Below are 21710 nucleotides of genomic sequence, written 5' to 3' on the forward strand. Positions count from 1 at the left end.
ATTCGGACATTCTCAGCAGTCCGTTCCACAACCAACTAGACTATCGCCGCTTATATATTTGTATTTTATATGTCACAAACCTTGTTTTACCTATATAAGTATTTTACAGGCAAAATAACTGTCCGGACTTCAATACAAAAACGTTAAGCAACTTTAACTTTGCTCTCAACTATCTGTTGGCCCAATGGCAAGTTCCAACTTCCAAGTTAGTCACTCGGCGGTTGTTGCAGTGAATGCATGTACGCGCTTTCGTTAAAATACATCGGGATATATTACGATAACAATTATAAATTTAATTTAACAATATATTTTAAAATTATATAAGAGTTACGGAATATTGTTAAGAATATTTTCGTCGACATTATGTTTCTGCGTGTTAGTTTAATTATGCTCGGACTGATTTTTGGAATATCATCCGTGTCCCCTGTTACTGAAAATGAAGATAGCGAAGGTGAGCTTTGAAAATTTTTATTATAAATGAAAACTATATAAATTTTATTTATATAGTTTTATAATAATATCAGTTTGTAATTTCGTGTTCATTGACAGTCACTTTTCAGTCATCGTGTTGTAGAAAGTAATCCACATTACAGTATTGACAATCACGCCTTCGCTTTCAAAGTTTTATTTATAAAAATGTAACGGGGTCCCTCTCTCACAATGCGGTTTTGTAAACTGAAAGCTTTTTGTATTTCCACCGCATATTTTTCACACTAGTACGAGTTGAACTTGGGAATTCGCCGTAAAGGATCGTAACGAATTGAATAGCGATTCAATCTATACTGGTATCGTAATAAAAGATTCGCAGTATTTTGTTTATAGCGGCATTTCATTTATTGTTTCTTTGTTTAAAAATATGAAATATAAATAATGCACAGAAATGAATAATTTGTTTCATATTTTTATAATTTCGCAATGATATGGCATTAGACAATAACTCAAATAAATATAATAATTATCAAATTGATGGAATTAAAACTGTAAAACCTAGGAACATTTTTTTTAATTTGTACTAGAAAGCTATTATACAAATAAAATCTTATTTTAATTTCGTTGAGGTTCTAGTACTTATTATCCGAATTTCCATTTTTATAACATAAATAGGTAGGTACCTCCTTACTAATGTACAAACTGAAAAATAATAGGTATGTAAAACTGTAGGGAACAGGTAAGTTAAGTTAGGTTCAGAGATTAGGTTTAATTTGTATTGTAAGTTTAGGTACAGTTGGCAACAAAAGTTGCTGAACAAATTCAAAAATTCAAATCGCCTTTAAACTTCCAAATCATTCGACTTTTCATCTCTAAAATAAACTTTAAGGGGTTTATTTATTTTATATACTTAAAGAAAATATAATTTCTTCGTTGAAGCTAATATGTAAAAGCGTTTTAAAGTTTTGAAATTGTTCCGATAATTTTGAGGGTGACTGTACTGATTTTGTACAATAGAGTACCTACGTTCTTATCTTGTACAGCAAAGATTGTGGGAGTTAGAAATTCATCTTCCTACTTACCATTAAATCGCCAATGGTTACTGTGAAAACTGCAAACATTTTGTACTTAAATTGTTACATGTTTATTAAATGCCTTATAAACCCACACAAAACAGTAGAGTACAAAATAGTTTACCTAATGTAAATTAGTTCTCATATTCATGTTTAAACGCTATTCGCAACAGGTAGGTAGGGATACCTTAATGTAATAAGCACTAAGACTATTCATTCGTTTACTAATAAATTAGGTTCTATGTAAAACATTGTTCCTTGGCATACGTAAGCAAGTTTTTTATGAATAAGATACGTCATTATAATAAGGATAGATAATACTTTTACCATTTAATATGAATTTCTATTTTTTTTTCATTGTCATGATTCACTAATCATATTAGACACGACATTAGTCATGGCTAGGGCTGTCATCACCTGAATTGCCGACGCCGGATAAAAACGGCAAAAATCCCGAACAATTGGGTATTTTCCCGGACACCTCGGAAAAAATATTTGGAACGCGCGGGGGCACAGATGGGGCCGTTCGATCGTCAACTATTTTACCGTGCCTTCTTGAATACGGGTTATTATGAATGAATTTTTTGCTAAGATTTATTTTAATTTTTTGCTTATCCATATAAAAATATGGATTTCCCCTGACAACAAAAGTGGACACTTTTTAAGAACCCCTGTCGGACGGTCCTCGGACGCCCTTCAAACTAGGATAAATCCGAGGAATTCCTCACGGATGGCAGCCCTAGAGTCATGGCTAAACTAAGTAAATTTAAAATGCAGATAAGATTAATTTCACAACCCGCACCGATATGTCTATTAAAATTGAACTATCTGATCCTCATATGGATTGGTGTTAAATGCTTTGTTTATTTCGATCTACCGTTTAACTGTAACGAACAAATTTCGACCGCATTTATACATTTTTTATACCACATTTGGTTATTATACCTACCAAATCTGAAAAGGAACGAAATCGCTTAAAATTTATGATCGCGTGTTCGGAATAAGCATCAACCTACCTACCTACTTTTAATTGCCAACTCATTTCAACATACTCCAGTTAAAATTTTTGAACACACTAAATGAGTTTAAGTGACCGCCTTCCTCAAAATTGACCATTTATGTTGATGAATTTGACGAAGCGTTATTTTATTCCAGAAGATTATCGCAAAATCGAAGATACTCGCATTACCTTTATGAAGTACTATAAGGGTGCATTTAAATTACCGCACATAGAGCGACAGCTGCTCAATATAGACAAAAGTAACCCTAATAAAAATCATAGTAGGATTTTTAAATCTACTAAAATACCTATTTTTTTTATTAGAGATTAAGCGTCAATTCCAACCTACACACATACTTATATATGTATATGCATATGCCTATGCAACATAGTGGCCGAAATATCTAGCCTTGATTGTGAATGTAGAGTGGTAGAGTCTTGCTGAGAAATAATTTAATATAAATGAATACTTTATTTGCATTTTAATTTATTATATTAAATTTAATTTTGTTGCTTTTAATAACTTTTAATATGATTTTACAGGGTTGTGGTAATATAGCTACTCCTTAGTGGTTCAAACTTACACGAATACTCGCCCATGACCATTTATAGGTAAGGACAAACTAACCGTATACACGTGATGCTTGTGAATGTATGCCGTCCTTCATGGAACGGAACGGGTATTTGAGGGTGATTTAGGCCTAGGTATTTCCCTGATCATACAAAACGCATTACGTAACAGCAAAGCTTACTCCACGTCTGTTTTTGTAAAGCAGTGGTATTATGCCGAATGTCATAGCTTTGTACTCTAACAATATTTTTGAGATATAGTATTGACTTGATGTAGCAGCAGTAAAAATAAACCGATAGGTTAATTACCATCTAGTATATTATACAGTTTATAGTTAGCAGGAAACGTTCATCTAATGTTATCTATGTCACGGATCTTGCAGCGGGAATGCAAGCCCATCTACAGCTTATCTGGGCATCTGCATTGCTGCGGTACTTACAACCAAATTAACATCTTCAGACAATTCAACATTATTACTTTCTGATTTTTTGCCCAAGTAGGTAAGATTGCTTTTCTTTTTGTCCCTTGTTTCAACATAAGCCTTCATCACCTCTTACTAAAACTTTTAATGACGGAGGGATGTCCAGAAGAGGTAAAACTAATTTCTTTTATACGGTTGACCTTTGCGAAATACGTGAATATTATGAAGATTTGCCTACAGAGAATATAAAAGTAGAGGGTACATTCATGTACTTGTTGAATATGGTAACGAGAGTCTAATGTCTATAAAGCACCGTTACTGAAACATCGGTATTCCACGTAGGTTCAGGCTGATGTGCCTCCACTTGCAGTAAGATTGATTACTTGTGTCATTGTGAACCTATGCAAAATGGTTGAATCTGTCAAATGCATATGACATACGCTAATATTTCTGCGAAATGCTTTTCATGTATGAAATCTTTGAATAGAGAAAGTTTAATTCAAGTTAACAGAGGCGACGAAACTTATCACTGAAGGCGTATAGAGATTTGTAGCGCCTCCCTAACACATAGTTCTGTACATATACTAAACAGTTGCTTAATTTAGAAAAAAAAATGCCTAGCTTAAAGTTTTATAACTTTATTACGATAACATTTAAAGTCAAGTTATATTTTAATTACTGTTTCTGAAGCCACTTGTAAAATATTCTTTGACCATCACATATTTTATGATCAAATTATCGCATAGCAAATAAGTACGACAAGTAATCACGACAATAAAGGTAGCGGACCGGAGTTCCACAGTGCGCATGTTATTACATCAGTGGAACAGCTCGCGGTCGGCATTAGCATGCGGTAACGGTAGCACGCCACTCGCGAGCCGTGGCCCACAGGCGCGCCAACATAGCGCGCCCTGAGCCCGCAGCCTTCCCACCCGCACTGGTAACTGAACACCGTACTGACCTACCAACGCAGCATTAGACCACAGCGCTGATGGGTCTAATGTCGCGACGAAACACTTCAACTTTTTACCATCGTTGCCATTCAATAAAGGGGTCATAATATGAGAAACCGCTTTCACTGATTTGAACACGTTTGGTGAGACGTCGCATTAATTATCCGATAATTATGTTTTAGATCTGAACATCGATACGACGAGTAACTATTGTCACGCATGTCGAATTTAAATTAGAATGTTCATTTGCACTATTAAATTTTTCTATTTTGCCTAATAGCTTACCGAATTACCGAATGTTAACTTGTTTGATAAAAAGAAAAAATATATTAAGAAAGAGTAGCTCCTTAATAAAGATAAAATGTGCTGCTTCAGTGGTATCTACCAACCTACATTAAACAATGAATTCGTGATTCAAGAATAATCTAACAATCAAGCTAATAACGAGTGATCGTACAGATATCTAAAACGTCGATGTACATTTTGATGATGTCAATGGAAGGTGGTCATTAGTAGAAATTTAATGGGCAACATTATATTTGAAGTCACGGAGATATAAGAAATATTAAGTAAATTATACACTTAAATGTCAACCTACGATTTTATTATGTGGTCGACATAGAATGGACATGTGAAATGGAACACTTCGTAGATTGTGTGTACGTATAACTGTAGTTCATTTTAATCAGATCCCAACAACTTAACAGCCTCCGCGGTGTAGAGGGCGGTTACTCGGCTGTGTGAGGAGAGGACAGGGTATAAGTGCGATCGTTGCATCGAGAATTTTTTATGTATTGCAAATAATATGTGTTCTTTTGATCTGCCCTAATGCGTGTCTTTGGTAGCCACTACAAAATTGTATTTCACTAAGGGATCAGGAGAGTATGAGAATGATAACATTATTACTTACATGTGTTATATAATATAAAACAAAATTTGCCAGAAGACGAATGATACTAACGTGGTGTGTTGGTTCTACTAATAAATCGGAAATACTGATGAGGCGTGCCATCAATGATATTGCGTAGACACGCTGTATTGAACAAAACAAGCGATGCCTCGGAAATTTGGACGATAATATATATGCAGGTAGTGTTTTTCCCGGGTACAAGTATGTAATTATGATCCTCTTTTTACCAAAAATGATGTTAAAAATGTCACTGTAGAATTATATGATGTAGAAGTATACATGAAAGGTTAACAATAACAAAGTTTGTCGAAGCAGAAGGATAGTCACACGAATTATACCATTAACCATAAACGTTAGCTTTTTTAGCGTTAGTTAGTTAGCAGTCTATTGACTGGCATACATGTTTCTATACTGAGGTTAAAAATGATAAATAAGAATTTTAAATTTTTTGTAACACTCTGACACGAAAACACCTTCTGAAAAGATCAAGATGTGTTTGTTATGTACGTTTAATACATTTACCTGGTTATAACAACTGTATCTACAATGTTTACAAAAAATAGCTTTCCATTTTTTTTGGATATGTAAGCGACGCTACACTTTCTCTTTTTGTATCTCGCCCACACGGCGCGTTGCAAATTAGGACCTTGATCACAGACTTCGACAAATCTAGTAATAATAAGGACGAATATAAGTTCTAGGGCTTTTTATTAAATAACTACGAAGATAAAAAAATCTTAGAGTAATAGAAGCAATAGTGCAAGAGGTATTAGAATTATTAGTATTACACGAGTAATTGTCAAATTAATAGTTGTTATCTCACAAAAAAATATTTGTTATGTTATTGTAACGTGGTGACAATCTTATAGATCTAATATGAAGTATTTATACGGAGGAGATGTAATGGATATTAGAATTACAAGTATTAGGTACGCGGGTATCTGTCAAATAATTAGTTGTTCGATCATCGTCGTTCATTACACACATTAAGCAGTAGCACATTAGCTGAGAATATTTGAGGTATTACACCTCTAGAAGTTAATTTGCAAAAGCCAAAAAGACAGCAACCACAGTACTGTGTAATGATTGCTGTGCAAAATATAAGCTTAGGGACCTCCTGAATGTTTATTCATATCTATGGCTGATAAGTTGAAACTTTAAAATGCTTAATTAGGAAAAAAAGCGTAGACCTAACAGAAAGATATCCAAATGAGTCAATTGCCATATAAATAATGATCGTGTTACAAAGTTATCTGCCATTTATATTACGCGAATGTACCGTTGGTCACGGATGCAAGGTGGGTGCTTACAGTAAAGTAGACCTGCGCGGTGGTGGCGTGAACTTAGTACAATGTAGGCCGCCTGGATCCTTACTAGATAGTACTTGATAGTGAATATAATTTATGAAAAAGCTTACGTTTTTATCTGTCTCCCCTTTAAGGTTTGTACAATATAGATTTTTTACTGTATTAGTCATTCTTAAGAGTCATTGATATCCGTTTTCGTCCACTTATACCTAACGGTAAGAGGACCTAATAAGGACGAATTGGCCCAGATTTTCTTTTTCTCCCACGCCGCCACAATACTTTTAAGCGTTCTGAACCTCATCACAGAAAACCTTAACCCTGAATGCAATTTTAGAATTCTAATTTTGTGGAAATACACGAAACATCCGCAATAATCAAACGAGAGGTCACATGACCCTGAATCGTGGTAACCCGTAGCATAATTTGCGTGACGCTTCCGTGGATATTGCCTACCTATATTATCTGAGTGACGATTAGAGAGGCCATTGCCGGGCAGGCACATCGCATGAATGTCTGATGAACTTCTTCTTTCCTAAAAAATATCTTTACATATAATAAAATTATAACAGGCCAATGTCTGTACATTATAGATATTGAAGAAAAACTAACGTGGCGGTTTTTAGCACCAGGTCTTGAGCAATAGAAACCTAACCAAGTTTTTTGATTTTTTGTCTGTCAGTTTGACAAAAACTACTGCATGGGAATGAATGCAGTTTTCACCGTTGTGTTGTTGGAAGTCTTATTTAAAATATATGCTCTATTTTATTCCGGGAAAATATAAAACGAGCCTTCATCCCGGAAAAACTTTTTCACGCGGGGAGACGCCATAACAGCACGTGGTATATAGATTATGTTTTACTACTTTTTAAAATATTGTAGTATTAAAATATTGCTCGGAAAATCCATAAAGACAACTTGTCTCCTATTATTTCAACAAAATTAATTGGGCATTAAATTCAGCAACTGACGATCACCTGAAAAATCAGTCTTCATGACATCCTTGATTTTTGTTTATTTTCCCTGGCCAAAACTTTGCAGGCATAATAATAAGTACAAATACGAAATCATAATGAAAGCTGACCAAAACATATATAATAAGGGACACACGAGTACCGTTGTTTAACTTGCCCATTATTTTAATACTTTATTGTTTCTAAACGTGTTAACCTACAAACTAAAACAAAATGTAAAGTAGGTGGAATATGAAAGAAAAGACAAAATTTGTATGGCCCTACTTTTGAACTGTGACGTTGTATCGTTCTCATTAGAGAGCTTTTCAAATACGATCGAAAACATAATTATTGTAACAAATACAGAGCACGAACTATGCCTAGTTCAATTGACTCGTTTTAGGCCTATCAATAAACAGCTGCATTAAACTGTTTCGGCATTATTCAACGAAATCAACGGTGCATTGTAAAAGACGTCATTGTCACAGTTTCGAACTATTAACTGGCGTAAGCTTTGCAATTTAAAGTGTGAACAAATTGTAAATTCAATAAACCTTACAAAAAAGCCATTTAATGTGGTTACAGTTAAGTAATTATAGTTACAAATTAATCTATCTAATAGCAACCGCGTCTCGTTTGGTTTGTCCTCGATTTCTTGACGATCGAATAGTATTTAATTGAAATAAATTTATGAGCTTATTATGTTGATTATTTCGATATATGTATACAAATTCCACTGTTTTGTTTAGTTGCGAATTCACGTTAGTGGGTCACTTTTAATTGAATTCGGTAAAACGGTTACTATACACGCACGGTCAATATTAAAGATAGCATGGCATCGTTTTTATGTTAATCATACTTCGACTGCAATGATCGCATGTAAGAGTCAATACCTACGGTCTTTCCTAATAATATATATATTTTTTTTCACATATATCTAAAATCTATTATGTATGGTAAGCAAACTTTGTACAATATTTGTTTTGTGTTTTTGTTTTTTTTTTTATATAATATAATACCTACTTGCATCGACAATGAAATTATTTCGCAAGAGTTATACTTATTTTATTGTGACTATGTGGCAGCAAACATAGAATGCGAATAAGGTCCTGGGTTTGATTACCTGGGTAGGCATATTTTGTTTTTTTTTTAATCTATACTTATAATAAATCTGTAGAGAGGTCAATTCTGTACATGAAATATATTTCCAAAATAACTATCAGGGGGTGATTAGGGACCGATACTGATGCCAAAAATGCAATTATTAAAATTCTTGTCTGTCTGTCTGTCTGTATAACCGTTATAGAAACAAAAACTACTCGACGGATTTTAACGAAACGTGGTACAATTATTTTTCATACTCCTGAGCTGGTTATAGTATACTTTTCATCACGCTACAATTAATAGGAGCAGAGCAGTGAAGGGAAATGTTGGGAAAACGGGAGAAGTTACTCCATTTTTTAAGCTTCCGTCGCGTGTGCAACCTTAATGGTTAAAGCTACACAGAAATCATGTATGACGAAAATGTTCTCCTTAAAATTATATAAAAAATATCCCACAACAGCATATGTCTATATTTTATGGTTGACTCACAATAACACGTGTAACTCCTGATAGCTTAGCAGTTCGAAGCTTTCTCATTATATTTGTCTACTCCTACGTTTATAACACTCTCAGTCATCCCTAATTAAAAAAGTTAATATTATTAATTAAATATTCCATAAAAGAGAATCATAGAAATCGGTATAGAAACACCAAAGTTATACATGAAATACGTTAATAAGAAGCCATCACGCGTGAATACTAAATCATGCTATATGCTTCCTTCGATTTCACCAGGATCCCATCATCAGATCCTGATCGGACAATCGGATCACCTGCATACCACTATACATTAAAAAAACATCCTGACAAATTGAGCACCTCCTCCATTTTTAAAGTCCGAAATCCACGTGGGCGAAGCTGCGGGCGGAAGCTAGTTAACAATAAATATAATCGTTAAGATATACCATACAAGTAATTTTCGTATCTATCTGGTAAAATTAGTACAGAATACCCATGAAGTGTGCTTATTTCATTTGTCATGTTTATAATTACGATGTTTCCAATACATTACGCAGCGGGAGTGACGCAGACAAAATATTAAGTGCGCTACAAATTGTTCACCCGTTATTCGCGTCGGCAAACCTAAAACAATCAGATCTTCACCTCCTGGACGTGAGGGCATTCATGCACATCATCGACCTCTTTGCGTTTACTCATATCGTATAGAAACGGGAAGCGCTTCGTACAGCCAATTATTAAACAAAAGTACTATGACTGCGATTTTTTTTCTAGTTTATGTAGGTAAGTGTATGTAGCAATTATCACGTATAATAATAATTATATTATTGTCAGGTGAGAACTGATTATAACTTGAGGATATTTATTTTTGGGACCCTATTTAAACGAGCCATCTTATTTTTTATTAATACTTAATTTTGTTAAAATAAAAAATATGTTTTATATATCTTCGGCCAGTTAACTTGGAGAAATAAATATATTATGAGTAGGTACTGAAAGCATTATGGTACGGTTGTGAGTGCCACATCAGATGACCCCATTAGCCGGGGCAGGAAGAGCACTGCGCGTGAAATGCTTATTGTTAGTGGACTGCCGTTTCGCGCCACCCAGCCTGCACAATGATGGCGCACATATCAGAACAATTTGCCATAAAAGATACGAATGAAAAGCAATATGGAAGTCCGACGGATTGTTATTCATTGCGTGTTGTCATCGCGCACTGACTTAAAGGTGGTTATTTAAAGGGTTTTTAATGGAAGGTGTACCTGTATCTATATTCTATGGCATAATTGAACAATGATTTACATCTCCTCATAGTCTAAGTAGGTTCCTAAAAACCTAAGCCGTGTTTATATTTATATGTGGGAACTATTTTATGACGAACTATAATTATAACCAAATTTTGCTTTTTGTTTTGTTTTAATATCTTGGTAAATAGCTAGGTATAAAGCAATATGGAAGTCCGACGGATTGTTATTCATTGCGTGTTGTCATCGCGCACTGACTTAAAGGTGGTTATTTAAAGGGTTTTTAATGGAAGGTGTACCTGTATCTATATTCTATGACATAATTGAACAATGATTTACATCTCCTCATAGTCTAAGTAGGTTCCTAAAAACCTAAGCCGTGTTTATATTTATATGTGGGAACTATTTTATGACGAACTATAATTATAACCAAATTTTGCTTTTTGTTTTGTTTTTATATTTTGATAAATAGCTAGGTATAAAATATAAATTTTCAATCTGGTTTTGATACTTCTTCGCATGAAATAGGTATTAATTTACAATCTATATAAATGTAGTCTTAGGTGCCTAGTTAGAAAATACGTTATCATCAACTGCCAAGACACAATTTGCAAGAGAAAACATAATAGTTTATATGAATTGGTATGGATTAAAAACGGTTTTATATTGTCGATTGAATGTAAACTAGCAATTTTTGTTCACAATGGTCGTTACGGTCCAGTCGTCGGGTCATGCCTGCGCATCCGTCATACTCATGCCAATCTATGTCATTGAACACACCACAGTTTATGTTCATAATTTGATTTTTTATTACAATTGTGTGCGTAATATCGTTATGACAAAATAACTATTACCCTAAACCTCCCTCAAGAATTGTATTATCTTTTAGTAAAAACCGTATAAAAATCCGTGCAGTAGATTTTGAGAAAATTGATTGACCGCTTTTAGGGACTTTATTTTACAATATGTATAGATAAATACACCTAATCGGTCAATAATATTGCAGAGTCCCGTGTCCAGACTACAGAAATCACAAGTATTTTGTCATGGGCATTATCGTTTGCCAAGAATTAATGGTGTCTCTACACATTCACATATTAATGGATCACATTAATGTTATTTGTCCTCGAGCGGGGTTCGAATCCGTGGTCTCTAGTTCTGAGTACTACGACCGCAGAGGCAACTGGCCGACATGTATGGCCCTTTGTATCCAAATTCTGTTTAGAAATAACATTTCAAGAGCCAGTACCAAATCAAATAATAAATTAGGAATATAATAGAGTCAAACAGGTTACGAGATGCTGTGGACTAAGATAAGGTTATTATGTACGTTTGTAAAATGTCAAAATAAACATTATCTAGTGACCTCATGTACTCTAACTGTTTCAAAGAAAAGGGGGCACACAAGCATTTATTGTAATATCTGACGGTATGTAGATGATAGCCGGCACACAAACATCGGTACCAGGGGAGCCTTATTCCTGTAAGATAAAAAAACCCTAAAAAGACTCCTTCTAAGGTAGATCGATACAAAAATCTAGAAAGTTACACGAATTACAAAATTAGGTACGTTATTTTAGACTACTAGTTAATGTATTTAACAATATTTCAGAGTTATTGTGTGACTTTTTATTAAAGTAACTTTCTCTTCTTATTTACAGTCGTAGTCATCATCAGAGCAATATAAAACGAAAATTTGACTTAATTAGAATTACATTTTCATAAATGTCCATTACACCGGCAGTCAGGATATGCATGGTAGTTAAAAATAATGCCATACTTACCACTTCCTTTTAAACTGTCATACGAGGCCATATCCGTTGTCAATTTTACAGATGCTAAACTATGTTAAAATATCATTAAAAATTGACTGTCGTTGGCTTTGTCCAAGAAAAAAATATTTTCGGTAAGAAAAGATGCTGTTAAATTAGTATAGTACACTTATGTTACGTTCTATGTAAAATAGGTTTGTTTTAATTTTTAGGTAGGTAAGTCCATCTGTTTAGGCATATTCATTTTGTATATTTTTACCACAAACAAGTATTGCAGAAACACGGTTTTGTGCCGGTATGCCTTACTATGATTTGTGCCCAGTGTAAAATAAAAAAATAAAACGTCAGGGTGCCGAATTCAATGTAATTTTGTAATTCAAACTGATTGGTTAGGTCCCTACTGTTTATAGACAGGGAATGATAAGTTAAATGACAGGGAATGATATGATAAGTTAAAGGACCAGTTTACTTTCAAAGGATAATTATTAATTAGATTACCATTTTTTATTGTGGTAACTCTTCTATACTGTGTTATATTTAGCGATAAAATCGTTACCAAGACCTTTTATCATTGTATCGCACAAGGCTGGTCGTAAGGTACAAATTCAATACACTAATATATTCTAGATGCTTTAAAGTAAAAGTAATGTGACTAAACAGGTTACCCAACAATCCCATTACACCGGAGGCGGTATAGAAATATGTAAAAGTAAAAAGAATGCTAGGTTATACCCTACAAACAGGTACTTGTAGTTACTTGGCGTAGAACCACATTGAACCCGCTTTAAACTGGTAATAGATATTTGTTAGTTCATATAAGTAGTTAAATATTTTAGTGTAGGAAACAGTACCGACTTTAAACCTAAGCCCATTAAAAATAGTGTAGCAATGTTCCGTTGGATTTGAGTTAAATCAAATGGTTCAAATGTTTTTTTTGCAACAATGTTACAGAAATATAAGTGCGTCCAAATATTGTGGTATATAATAAATGATTTGAATATAATTTAGTACAAATTAATAAGTTCTTACCTATTTGTTATCGTGCTGAAATATTTTTATATATCCCGAAATAAAAGGGGTAGGTAGCCAAATGTATTTTATAACCGCTTAGTTAGATATTTACCATGCATGTTTATAGTTTAATTATATTGATCTAGGAGCCTTACGTCCAAGCAGATTACAGAATCAACGGATAATATATTGCGTGTACAAGATGGGTGTAATAAAAATAGAGTAGTTGAAGCCGGATTGAACACATTATACCATAAAACATCATCAGTGTCACAAAACGGGTTCGACAGGGATCTCATTACAACGGTGATACTAAAGTTATTACAAGCAAAACGGCTCAGTGAACAAGTCATTGGGTTAATAGCACGTCCGGATCATAGTATTGCTTATGCATCCAAGTGTATCACGACAACTAAACCTTCAGTCACAATATTTTTAATTTAACGTACGTCACTTCGGATTCCAGTATTCTGAGAGATCATGTGTATGACCTCATAAACATTTATCAGCCCAAATCTATACATTCTTGTAAGCGCTATCGACATACGAGAATGGACCAATCAGAATAAAGCTTAACTAATAAGGTTATACATGACTTTTTATGATTGGTTCATTCTCAGGATCGATCCCAAGATAACGTCTGATAACATTAACTGATCGCAGCTTTAAAAAATAGCGTGCATTTTATTAGTGTAGCAGAGCGTCAGAGCGTACCGAAGTGTGAAAGTGTCTTGTTTTACGATAACACAATACACAGAACAAAATTAAAATCAGGCTCCATGTTAGAATTTTAATAACGTTTCTATTTGGCAGAAGTGCTACATTTGATCGGCGAGGCAGACTTTCGTGACGTGCGACTGCGGTGGGAATTTGGAAAACCCGACGAAGAAGACAAACCAAAAGTGCTCGCATTCCAGGTGCATTATTGCGAGTTGCAAGCTTGGGGACAATACAGATGTCGTACAAAGGTTAGTTCAGCCGTAAGGTGAAATTAAAAATATTAACTCGGATATTTAAGATAATCTTCACGTCGCGCGTGCGCAAGAACGGTTGATAATTGGCTCTGGGTTCGTACACAGAGCATGACTGAAACGTGACAAAGAATTGGCTTGGCAGGCATTACTGTAGATACGTGTCTGTAATGCAACTCAAGTATGTATGTGCCTTTACCAGAACATCCGTTAAAATTACTTTTTGATTAAGTATTTCCTCATTGGAATTGGGATTAATCGGAACTTGTATACTCTATACGTTGTAATCTTTACGTTAATTGCGCATGTGTAAGACTAAAAACATAATGATGTCTGATACTAAATTATCCTACCGCGCCGTGGATAGCGATTATTGGACATTTCTTGTTTGCTTTCTCATTATAGTTACATCTTGAAATAGAAGTAAAGTTACTGTTGAGATGATGTCGTTAAGATAATGTCAAACTGAATATCGATTTTGGCATTAGATGTATAAAATTCTCGTGAAAAAAAATCTCTCTAGTTGCTGTGGTTAATTTGAATATTCTATTTTAATGTATTTTTTTACAGGTAATAGACAACGTAGAAGAAGATATATCAAGTAGGCATGTGACGTCTGAATCTCCAATAACAAATACTCAGGCACCAGGAGCGCGCCACGGACGCGCGTACAGTACGCGAATTGTGGGCCTGCGAATGGCCACCACGTACTCGTTCGAAGTACGGCCCGTCAGGCGCGACGGACGCGACCTCGCCGACCCTCAGTCGATAGGCTCTAAAATAATTATAGTACCCACTAAAGGATGTAAGTATTCAAATACACATTACGATTTTTACATATCAATGTAAATATTAGATAATTGATGTAACTAGTTTAGAGTTGCCAATAGGAAATATATGGAAACAAATAAAAGACTATTAGGGTGAAGATTATAGAATACTAGGGAAAACGGTGACAGAAGAGGTGGTTGTGGACGGGCTAATTAACTTCAAGATAGCCAAAAAATTGCGTATTGAAGAGGGTTAGGTATCTAATTTTTAAACACGCTTGTGCATGAAAAATCTATTTTAACAAAAATGAAATAATTTAGTTTCAGCTCGAGCCACCCAATGTCTGCCTCACGCGAGTGAAGTGGAAGTATCAACGGGGCCATATTTCGGTGGTCGCATTGCCGTGGAGGCGGCCGACGGCGGGCCGGAGCGATGCTCCATACAGGGCAACCCTAATAGCGCACAAGACGCGTATATCTTGCGTATACATCACGATGAATGCGGTTCCGAAGTGAATGACACCACCGTTGCGACCTACGTTATCGTACAAGAGAACCTACCTATTCTCACTCATAGCACGAGACGGTAAGTGTTGCGCAATAACATTTAGATTACCTATTGGCCATTTATTTGTAACATGATTATGGATTTAGAGCAAATACACGCAAATAATAACTTAACTTTATTGCAACAAAAAGAACACAGAAATAATAACATTAAGAAGTACATAAACAATAATTGGCATATCTGAGTTTAAGCATTTCAATAATTGTCAGGGGTCCCCAATCTAGGCTATGCCTGTATCTTGGGATACCTATAATGAGAGTCAAAAACTTATGAGTAGCCGATACTGTAAAATACAGACAAATAAAACAGTTATTCTAAAAAAATAATAATAAACAAACTCTTTTATATAACAAAAAATGAAATAAATAAATAGGACTGATAAATTTTAATTATGTAGATACAGCGTTACTGAGGTATTAATGTTACACTACTACCATATTAAGCGGATAGTTTCTGTTTTATACAGACATGGTTACTATAAAATATAGCTTATAAACTTTTGTTTACAGTTTCCTAGTACTTTGCACGTATAAGCCAGAAACGCTGACTGTTCGGGCTGGAATTAACTTGCCCAAAACAAGCCCTGACGACATATTGCACCCGACGAAGTCTCATACAGGCTTAGTGGAACCCTATGACAATGAAGATATTAATAATAACGAACTGCAGCCGGCTCGACTTGAGGCAAGAAAAGAAGAGATCCAACAAAGTGCGTATGCATTTTGATTCAATACACTTTACTTACTATCATTAGAATGCAACATCTTTGTCACACAATGCTGTTGTTTGATACTTGAGAAAATCTGATTAAATGAAAGGCTCCTGAAGGCTGGGCATTGCTTTGACCTATGTTTCATTAGCAAAGTATGTGTTTATTCAATTTAATGGTGCGTCGAGATGGTAACTTAGGTACCTGATACTGAACTTAAGTGCCTGTTCATAAGTAATGGCAACCTTATGCGAATGAAAACCAAAATTTAAATAAATGATTAATTATTTAATGGAACCGTTGCCGCTTACCACAATGTATGCTTACAACCCACAATTATTTTATGAATTGTTTGTTTAGTTTCCACTGTCGTCTAGTGATTTAGGTCTATATTAAGTTTACTAAATACTTTACGTAAAATTTTCTTATATTTCAGGTGTTTTCGGCGAAATTTCCCTGGTAATGTTCCTAGTCATAGCTGCTTTTGGCGGCATCGCTCTATTAATATGGAAAGTAGTTCCTCAAGGGGATAGAGACAATGCGTCAATCACAACTGTCTCCTCTCTATCTCGCAGCGGCATATTCGGCAGAAGGAATAGAGATAGATTTTCTGACCAAAGCTCGATATATTCTATAACTCTATCAGAAAAAGACGAGGGCTTCGTCAAGAAACCCACAGAAAGCGACAATACTTCCGAAGCATGAAACACAAAGACTAGAAATAATTTAATTTAATGCACATTTGGCAATAAGTGGGACATTGCTAACAAAGGATGATTGGTACGAATCTATGGCTTATTGTGATATGTTTGGATAACAAATAATTATTATTTCGGATTAGATGTGGCCAGTATTACTATGCACCTAATTTTATTTGCCATAGAGAATAAATTACTGAAAGATCTTACCATATAATATAGTTAAGTATTAGCAATAAAATCTTTGACGATACTATTAAGAATTACGCGTTTTGAAATATTTCTATCCGATGTTTGTGGGTACGTTAGTTTTAAAAATATTTTAATATAATGTAAATATAATTAAAAACCTGTGAAAGGTATTGAAATAAATAAAAGTGTGATAAAATAGTACCTGCAGTTTATTTGCACACATCCACTGGCTTGTCTAGTACAAATATTTGTTTCTCCATACTTAACTCGGGGAACATAAATTGTTTTACTACGTCATTTAACTCTTCCAGCGCTAACTGAGCGTGAAGTCTCACTACCGAATCTTCATTCTCGTCTCTATACAAACTCTTTAAAGTTCTGTATATTGGTAATAGACTTTCTTTCAGTTCAATTAAAGTTTCTTTTCCTAAACCTTTGATTAAACTAGTTATTATCATAACGGCTGCTCGTCGGCACTCTACTGCTTTGTCAGTTTCTATTATACTCCAAATACAAAGTAACATCTGAAAGAAAAATATGTATGTAAACTATTACAAATATATAAATATGCACAGTCAGCACAATACATAGTGCAAATCATGAAAATATTTGCAAGAATAAACATTTGTTACATCACTAATTACTGATAAGTGGAAGACCGGCCTAAATTTGGCAACTAGCAAGTGACGCAATGTCTTTCGTTGAAAGAAATAATTATATAAGCTGCATTGCAATAACAATCAGAAGCAGTGTCCGTAAAAAAGGAACAAAAATTTTTGTAGATAATAAATAACTTACCTCATAAATGATTGATCCTATTTTGTAATGCAAGACTAAAGCAATTTCAGCCAGGTTGGACAAGGCCGATGTCCTGATCAGCGGGTCTTCATCCCTACACGCGCAAAGCATCGTATTCAACAGTATGGTCTTATGGACTATAGCCATTTCACCTGTAAATGAAAAATCTACTATTTTAATACTCTATTCTTTATTTTTACAAATAATAAAATACATTTGTATTTACCGCTGATTTCAATAAACAATCCCAATTTTAATCTTCCATGTGATCCCAAGAATAAACCAATAAAAACGCGTAATTATTATATATGTCAAAAAACTTTACCCTGATTGGTCAATTTTCGTTAACAATAAAAAAGCGATTGTGATATATTATTGAAATCGACGATTAGTGAATAATATTAGCTAAAGAAATTTCAAATATCGATGATATATTTGGTTATGCGTTTCTATAATTAACAAAATATTCATTGCAATGACACTCACCCAATTTCTTTGTAACCTTCACTATTATGTCACCTATTTTCATTCTCAATTCTGCAATTTTGTTCTGATCTTCTTTGGTTACAACATTATTTTGTCTAGTAGATTGAAGGAATTCATTACATAAAACATGTAGTACATCTTCTGTGCAATGAGCACAAAGGGATGCTAGTCCGTTTATTGCCGATAGGTATAAGTAAGAATCAGGGTCTTTCAGTTGCTCCTGAAACAATATAATAATATACAATTCTGTAATAATATGCAATCCAACCGACAGTAGAGAATCTCTTAATACATAAGTTATCTGTAGGCATGTCAAAAATCTTTATTCTGATTAGTAAATTTTTGTGATAGATTTCTAAGCAGTAATTGGTATTGTTTAACGAAATCGGCCATTATTTAAGAAATATATTAAATAATTAATAAAAGTATTTATTGTTACAAAATTATGTAAAAACACCAACCTGAAAAATACATAAGATGTAATGTTTCTTAGAAATTGTCTCAGGATCTGAGGCATCAATCAGTTTTGTTAGTTGAATTAAGCCATGTGCTCTAACAGGCAACAAATTGTCAAAAACATCCGCCAGAGCCTTCTCACATGCTGTCTCTGTCTTTTGATGAGCCCCAGGAGTGAAAAGAGATAGTGCTTCCTTAGACAATATATAGTTCAGACTGCTTTCATTTTTCGAAATTTTCTCCAACACAGGAGTAAGATTCGATAATTTTTCTTCCAAGTCCTTATTTCTTTTAGAGTTTGATAGAATTGTGTTTAAGAGTACCAGAGCTATAGTACCACATTCTTCATTTGATCCATACTCTTCTAATAGGAAATACTCTATGAACTTTAGTACTGTCGCACTATTATCTTTAAGACCACTTATTACTTTTGCTTGTGTAGATATTTCTGATAACAGCTGGAGTATGATGCCATACTTTTGGTCAATTTTGTTTAACATAATAGGATCATCTTCTTCTAACAAAAGTAAGTCTTTGTTAGAGCACTTTTGCCTTTCCTTGCTTAAATCTATTAGTATTTGTAATGAAGCCTCAAATATATTTTGAACAAGTTTTCCGTCAGATGAGGCCATAAATAATTGAATGAAATATAATAAACAATCTTCATATTTGTGGTCTTGATCTGAGGCACATTTTATACCAATACCAGCATCATACTCTTCAATAATAATGCCATGAGAGCTAATTTCTTTGCCAAACAAAAATAGAGTTAACATGGAGTATACATCAGCTTTATTTAAGTGTTCCAAGCATTTAAGTATTATATCTTTTACTTTTGTCTTCATTTCTTCATTTTTAGTGCATCCACTCCCAATTAGGAACAATACAAAGAGATTTGATTTCAATAATTCAATAGGCCAATCCAACTTGACACACATGCTAGCATGGAGTGTATTCACTTTTGTTCTACTTCCTTTGGGGATAATAACATGGTGTTTGGCAGATTTGAATTTGAAACTAAATGGTCATAATTAAAACTTCTAAATATATTGTCTACTAAAGCCTTTACCGAGTCAACCTGGGGATATTTCTCATACAATGCCAGTGAGCATGCCACAGCTGTTACTAAATAATGTGTGTTATTTAAACACAAAATTTGAGTTAACTGTGAACAAATATTGTTAAGATAATCAACCTCAGAGCAGTCTCCATGTTTAGTTGACACTATTCTACTGATCATATCAATTTTCTTCCATTCATATCCTGCATCAATGTTGTAACTTTCAATGAAACACCTGATGAGACTTAGCAGCCCTCCAGAACAAACAAGTCTTCTACTCATTTCTTTAGCAATAAGTCTCTTTACAAAACCTGGAGGAGAAGGTTCCATAACACTTTGGATAACTAGTAGTTCTTTCATAAGTGTTGGTTGGAAGCAGTTAGTTACAAGTTGTTCATAAATGGACATATATTTCTTTCTGTCATCACACAGCTTATCATACATAAATTGGGTCATTGTAAAATTTTTGTATGTGCCAGGCTTCTTTAGTGGTGCAAATGATAACTGTATCAGGGCAGCTAAGTAGTCAGACAGATGTAGAGTAATGATTATATTTCTTAATATTGGAACTTCATAACTCCTAATCAGGAAGTCTGTGCAGGACACAAGTATTTCATACTTTTGCTCATCTGTTAATGGGATGGTTGGTAGTATTGTTGAAGATGAACACCGCTTCGACAAGGAAACTCCTAAGCCTGGTATGAGGCATGGAGACATACCAAGAGAAGTTATTAGTTGATAACAAGTTCTCAACAGTTTCTGATTCTTAATACTTATGAGTATAGTATCATCATTATGGAGTTCACTAATAAGATCATCAATTGCATCAAAGATTTTCTGAAGGAATGTATTTAACAATGTGTAACCGTTATCGTCTTTTGTCTCCTCTGGGTTCTCTGAATTCCAGAAGACTGAAACCAACTCCCTTTGACCATCTGTAAGATAATCAGAAGTCAGTTGGTAATATATATTTTTTAACATAGTCAACAAGTCAGCATTATCTTATGTTCATGATTTTGTGATTCACAATCTTCTACCACAGATTTACTCACATTATTTTTGTAGCTATAAATTTACAAATCAGGTAAATTGTGTTGAATTGCTTGTTATGGCAACTTATTATATAGGCTGTAGTACAGATTTTTTTTGTTTTGATTCACAGATTGGGAAGTACTATAGAGAGATTTTTCTAACACTATTTGTTTAGGGCCCATACCTCCTGGGTTGCACAGAGCCAGTTGTGGTTGCAAAAATTGATCACGATGATGATTGGATGATTGAAGTAGCATAAGAGCAGGCGAAAGAAAAGTATAACGTATTACGTACTAACCTTCGTGAGTTAACCTTTCAATATTTGTAAAAATATTATTCATTTTTGCCATTATTATTTATTATAAATTGAAGTTACTCATATACTTTGAATAACTAACTAACTAAATAACTCAAATAAAATTCCGCAACTATATAAAATTTTCTTAACAATATTATGTATATCTTTATTCACAAATGCACATAAATGTTTACAATCAAAACAAAAATGTAAAACATTTGTTTTGACATTATAATCAGTGTTACCACTTGCCAGAAATAGCACTTACATGAGTTATGGGCTACATACAAACGATCCGTATCCCGATTCGGTTTGGTCTAGATATCTAGATATAGCCTTTTTTCATGCAATATTTCACTAAACTTTTTTGCAAACGCAGATAATTTTGTCTTTATTGGTACTAGTGTTTTATTATGACCATGGATGTCATTAGGGATATGTATTTATCTTATTTGTGTTTCTTTC

The 21710-nt window shown here is 34.0% G+C and overlaps 2 protein-coding genes across 2 annotated transcripts; one reads left to right on the plus strand and one right to left on the minus strand.

The window, feature by feature from the left end:
• Nucleotides 1–203: 203 nt before the first annotated feature.
• Nucleotides 204–17301, plus strand: LOC115454356. The gene is made up of 6 exons (XM_037441950.1): nt 204–451; nt 14021–14175; nt 14749–14983; nt 15270–15534; nt 16026–16225; nt 16662–17301. The coding sequence occupies exons 1-6, from the start codon at nt 364–366 to the stop codon at nt 16928–16930; spliced, it is 1212 nt and encodes a 403-aa protein (XP_037297847.1). The 5' UTR covers nt 204–363; the 3' UTR covers nt 16931–17301.
• On the minus strand, nt 15619–21462 carry LOC115454357 (transport and Golgi organization protein 6 homolog). Its single transcript, XM_037441949.1, is given in 7 exon segments — nt 15619–16148; nt 17318–17639; nt 17914–18065; nt 18400–18619; nt 18861–19819; nt 19822–20850; nt 21246–21462. Coding segments are annotated over 6 exon segments (2727 nt in total). The 5' UTR covers nt 21298–21462; the 3' UTR covers nt 15619–16148; nt 17318–17324.
• Between the last annotated feature and the right edge of the window lie 248 nt (nt 21463–21710).

Source organism: Manduca sexta, chromosome 23 (genome assembly GCF_014839805.1).
Source record: "Manduca sexta isolate Smith_Timp_Sample1 chromosome 23, JHU_Msex_v1.0, whole genome shotgun sequence".
In the NCBI taxonomy this organism is placed as follows: Eukaryota; Metazoa; Arthropoda; class Insecta; order Lepidoptera; family Sphingidae; genus Manduca; species Manduca sexta.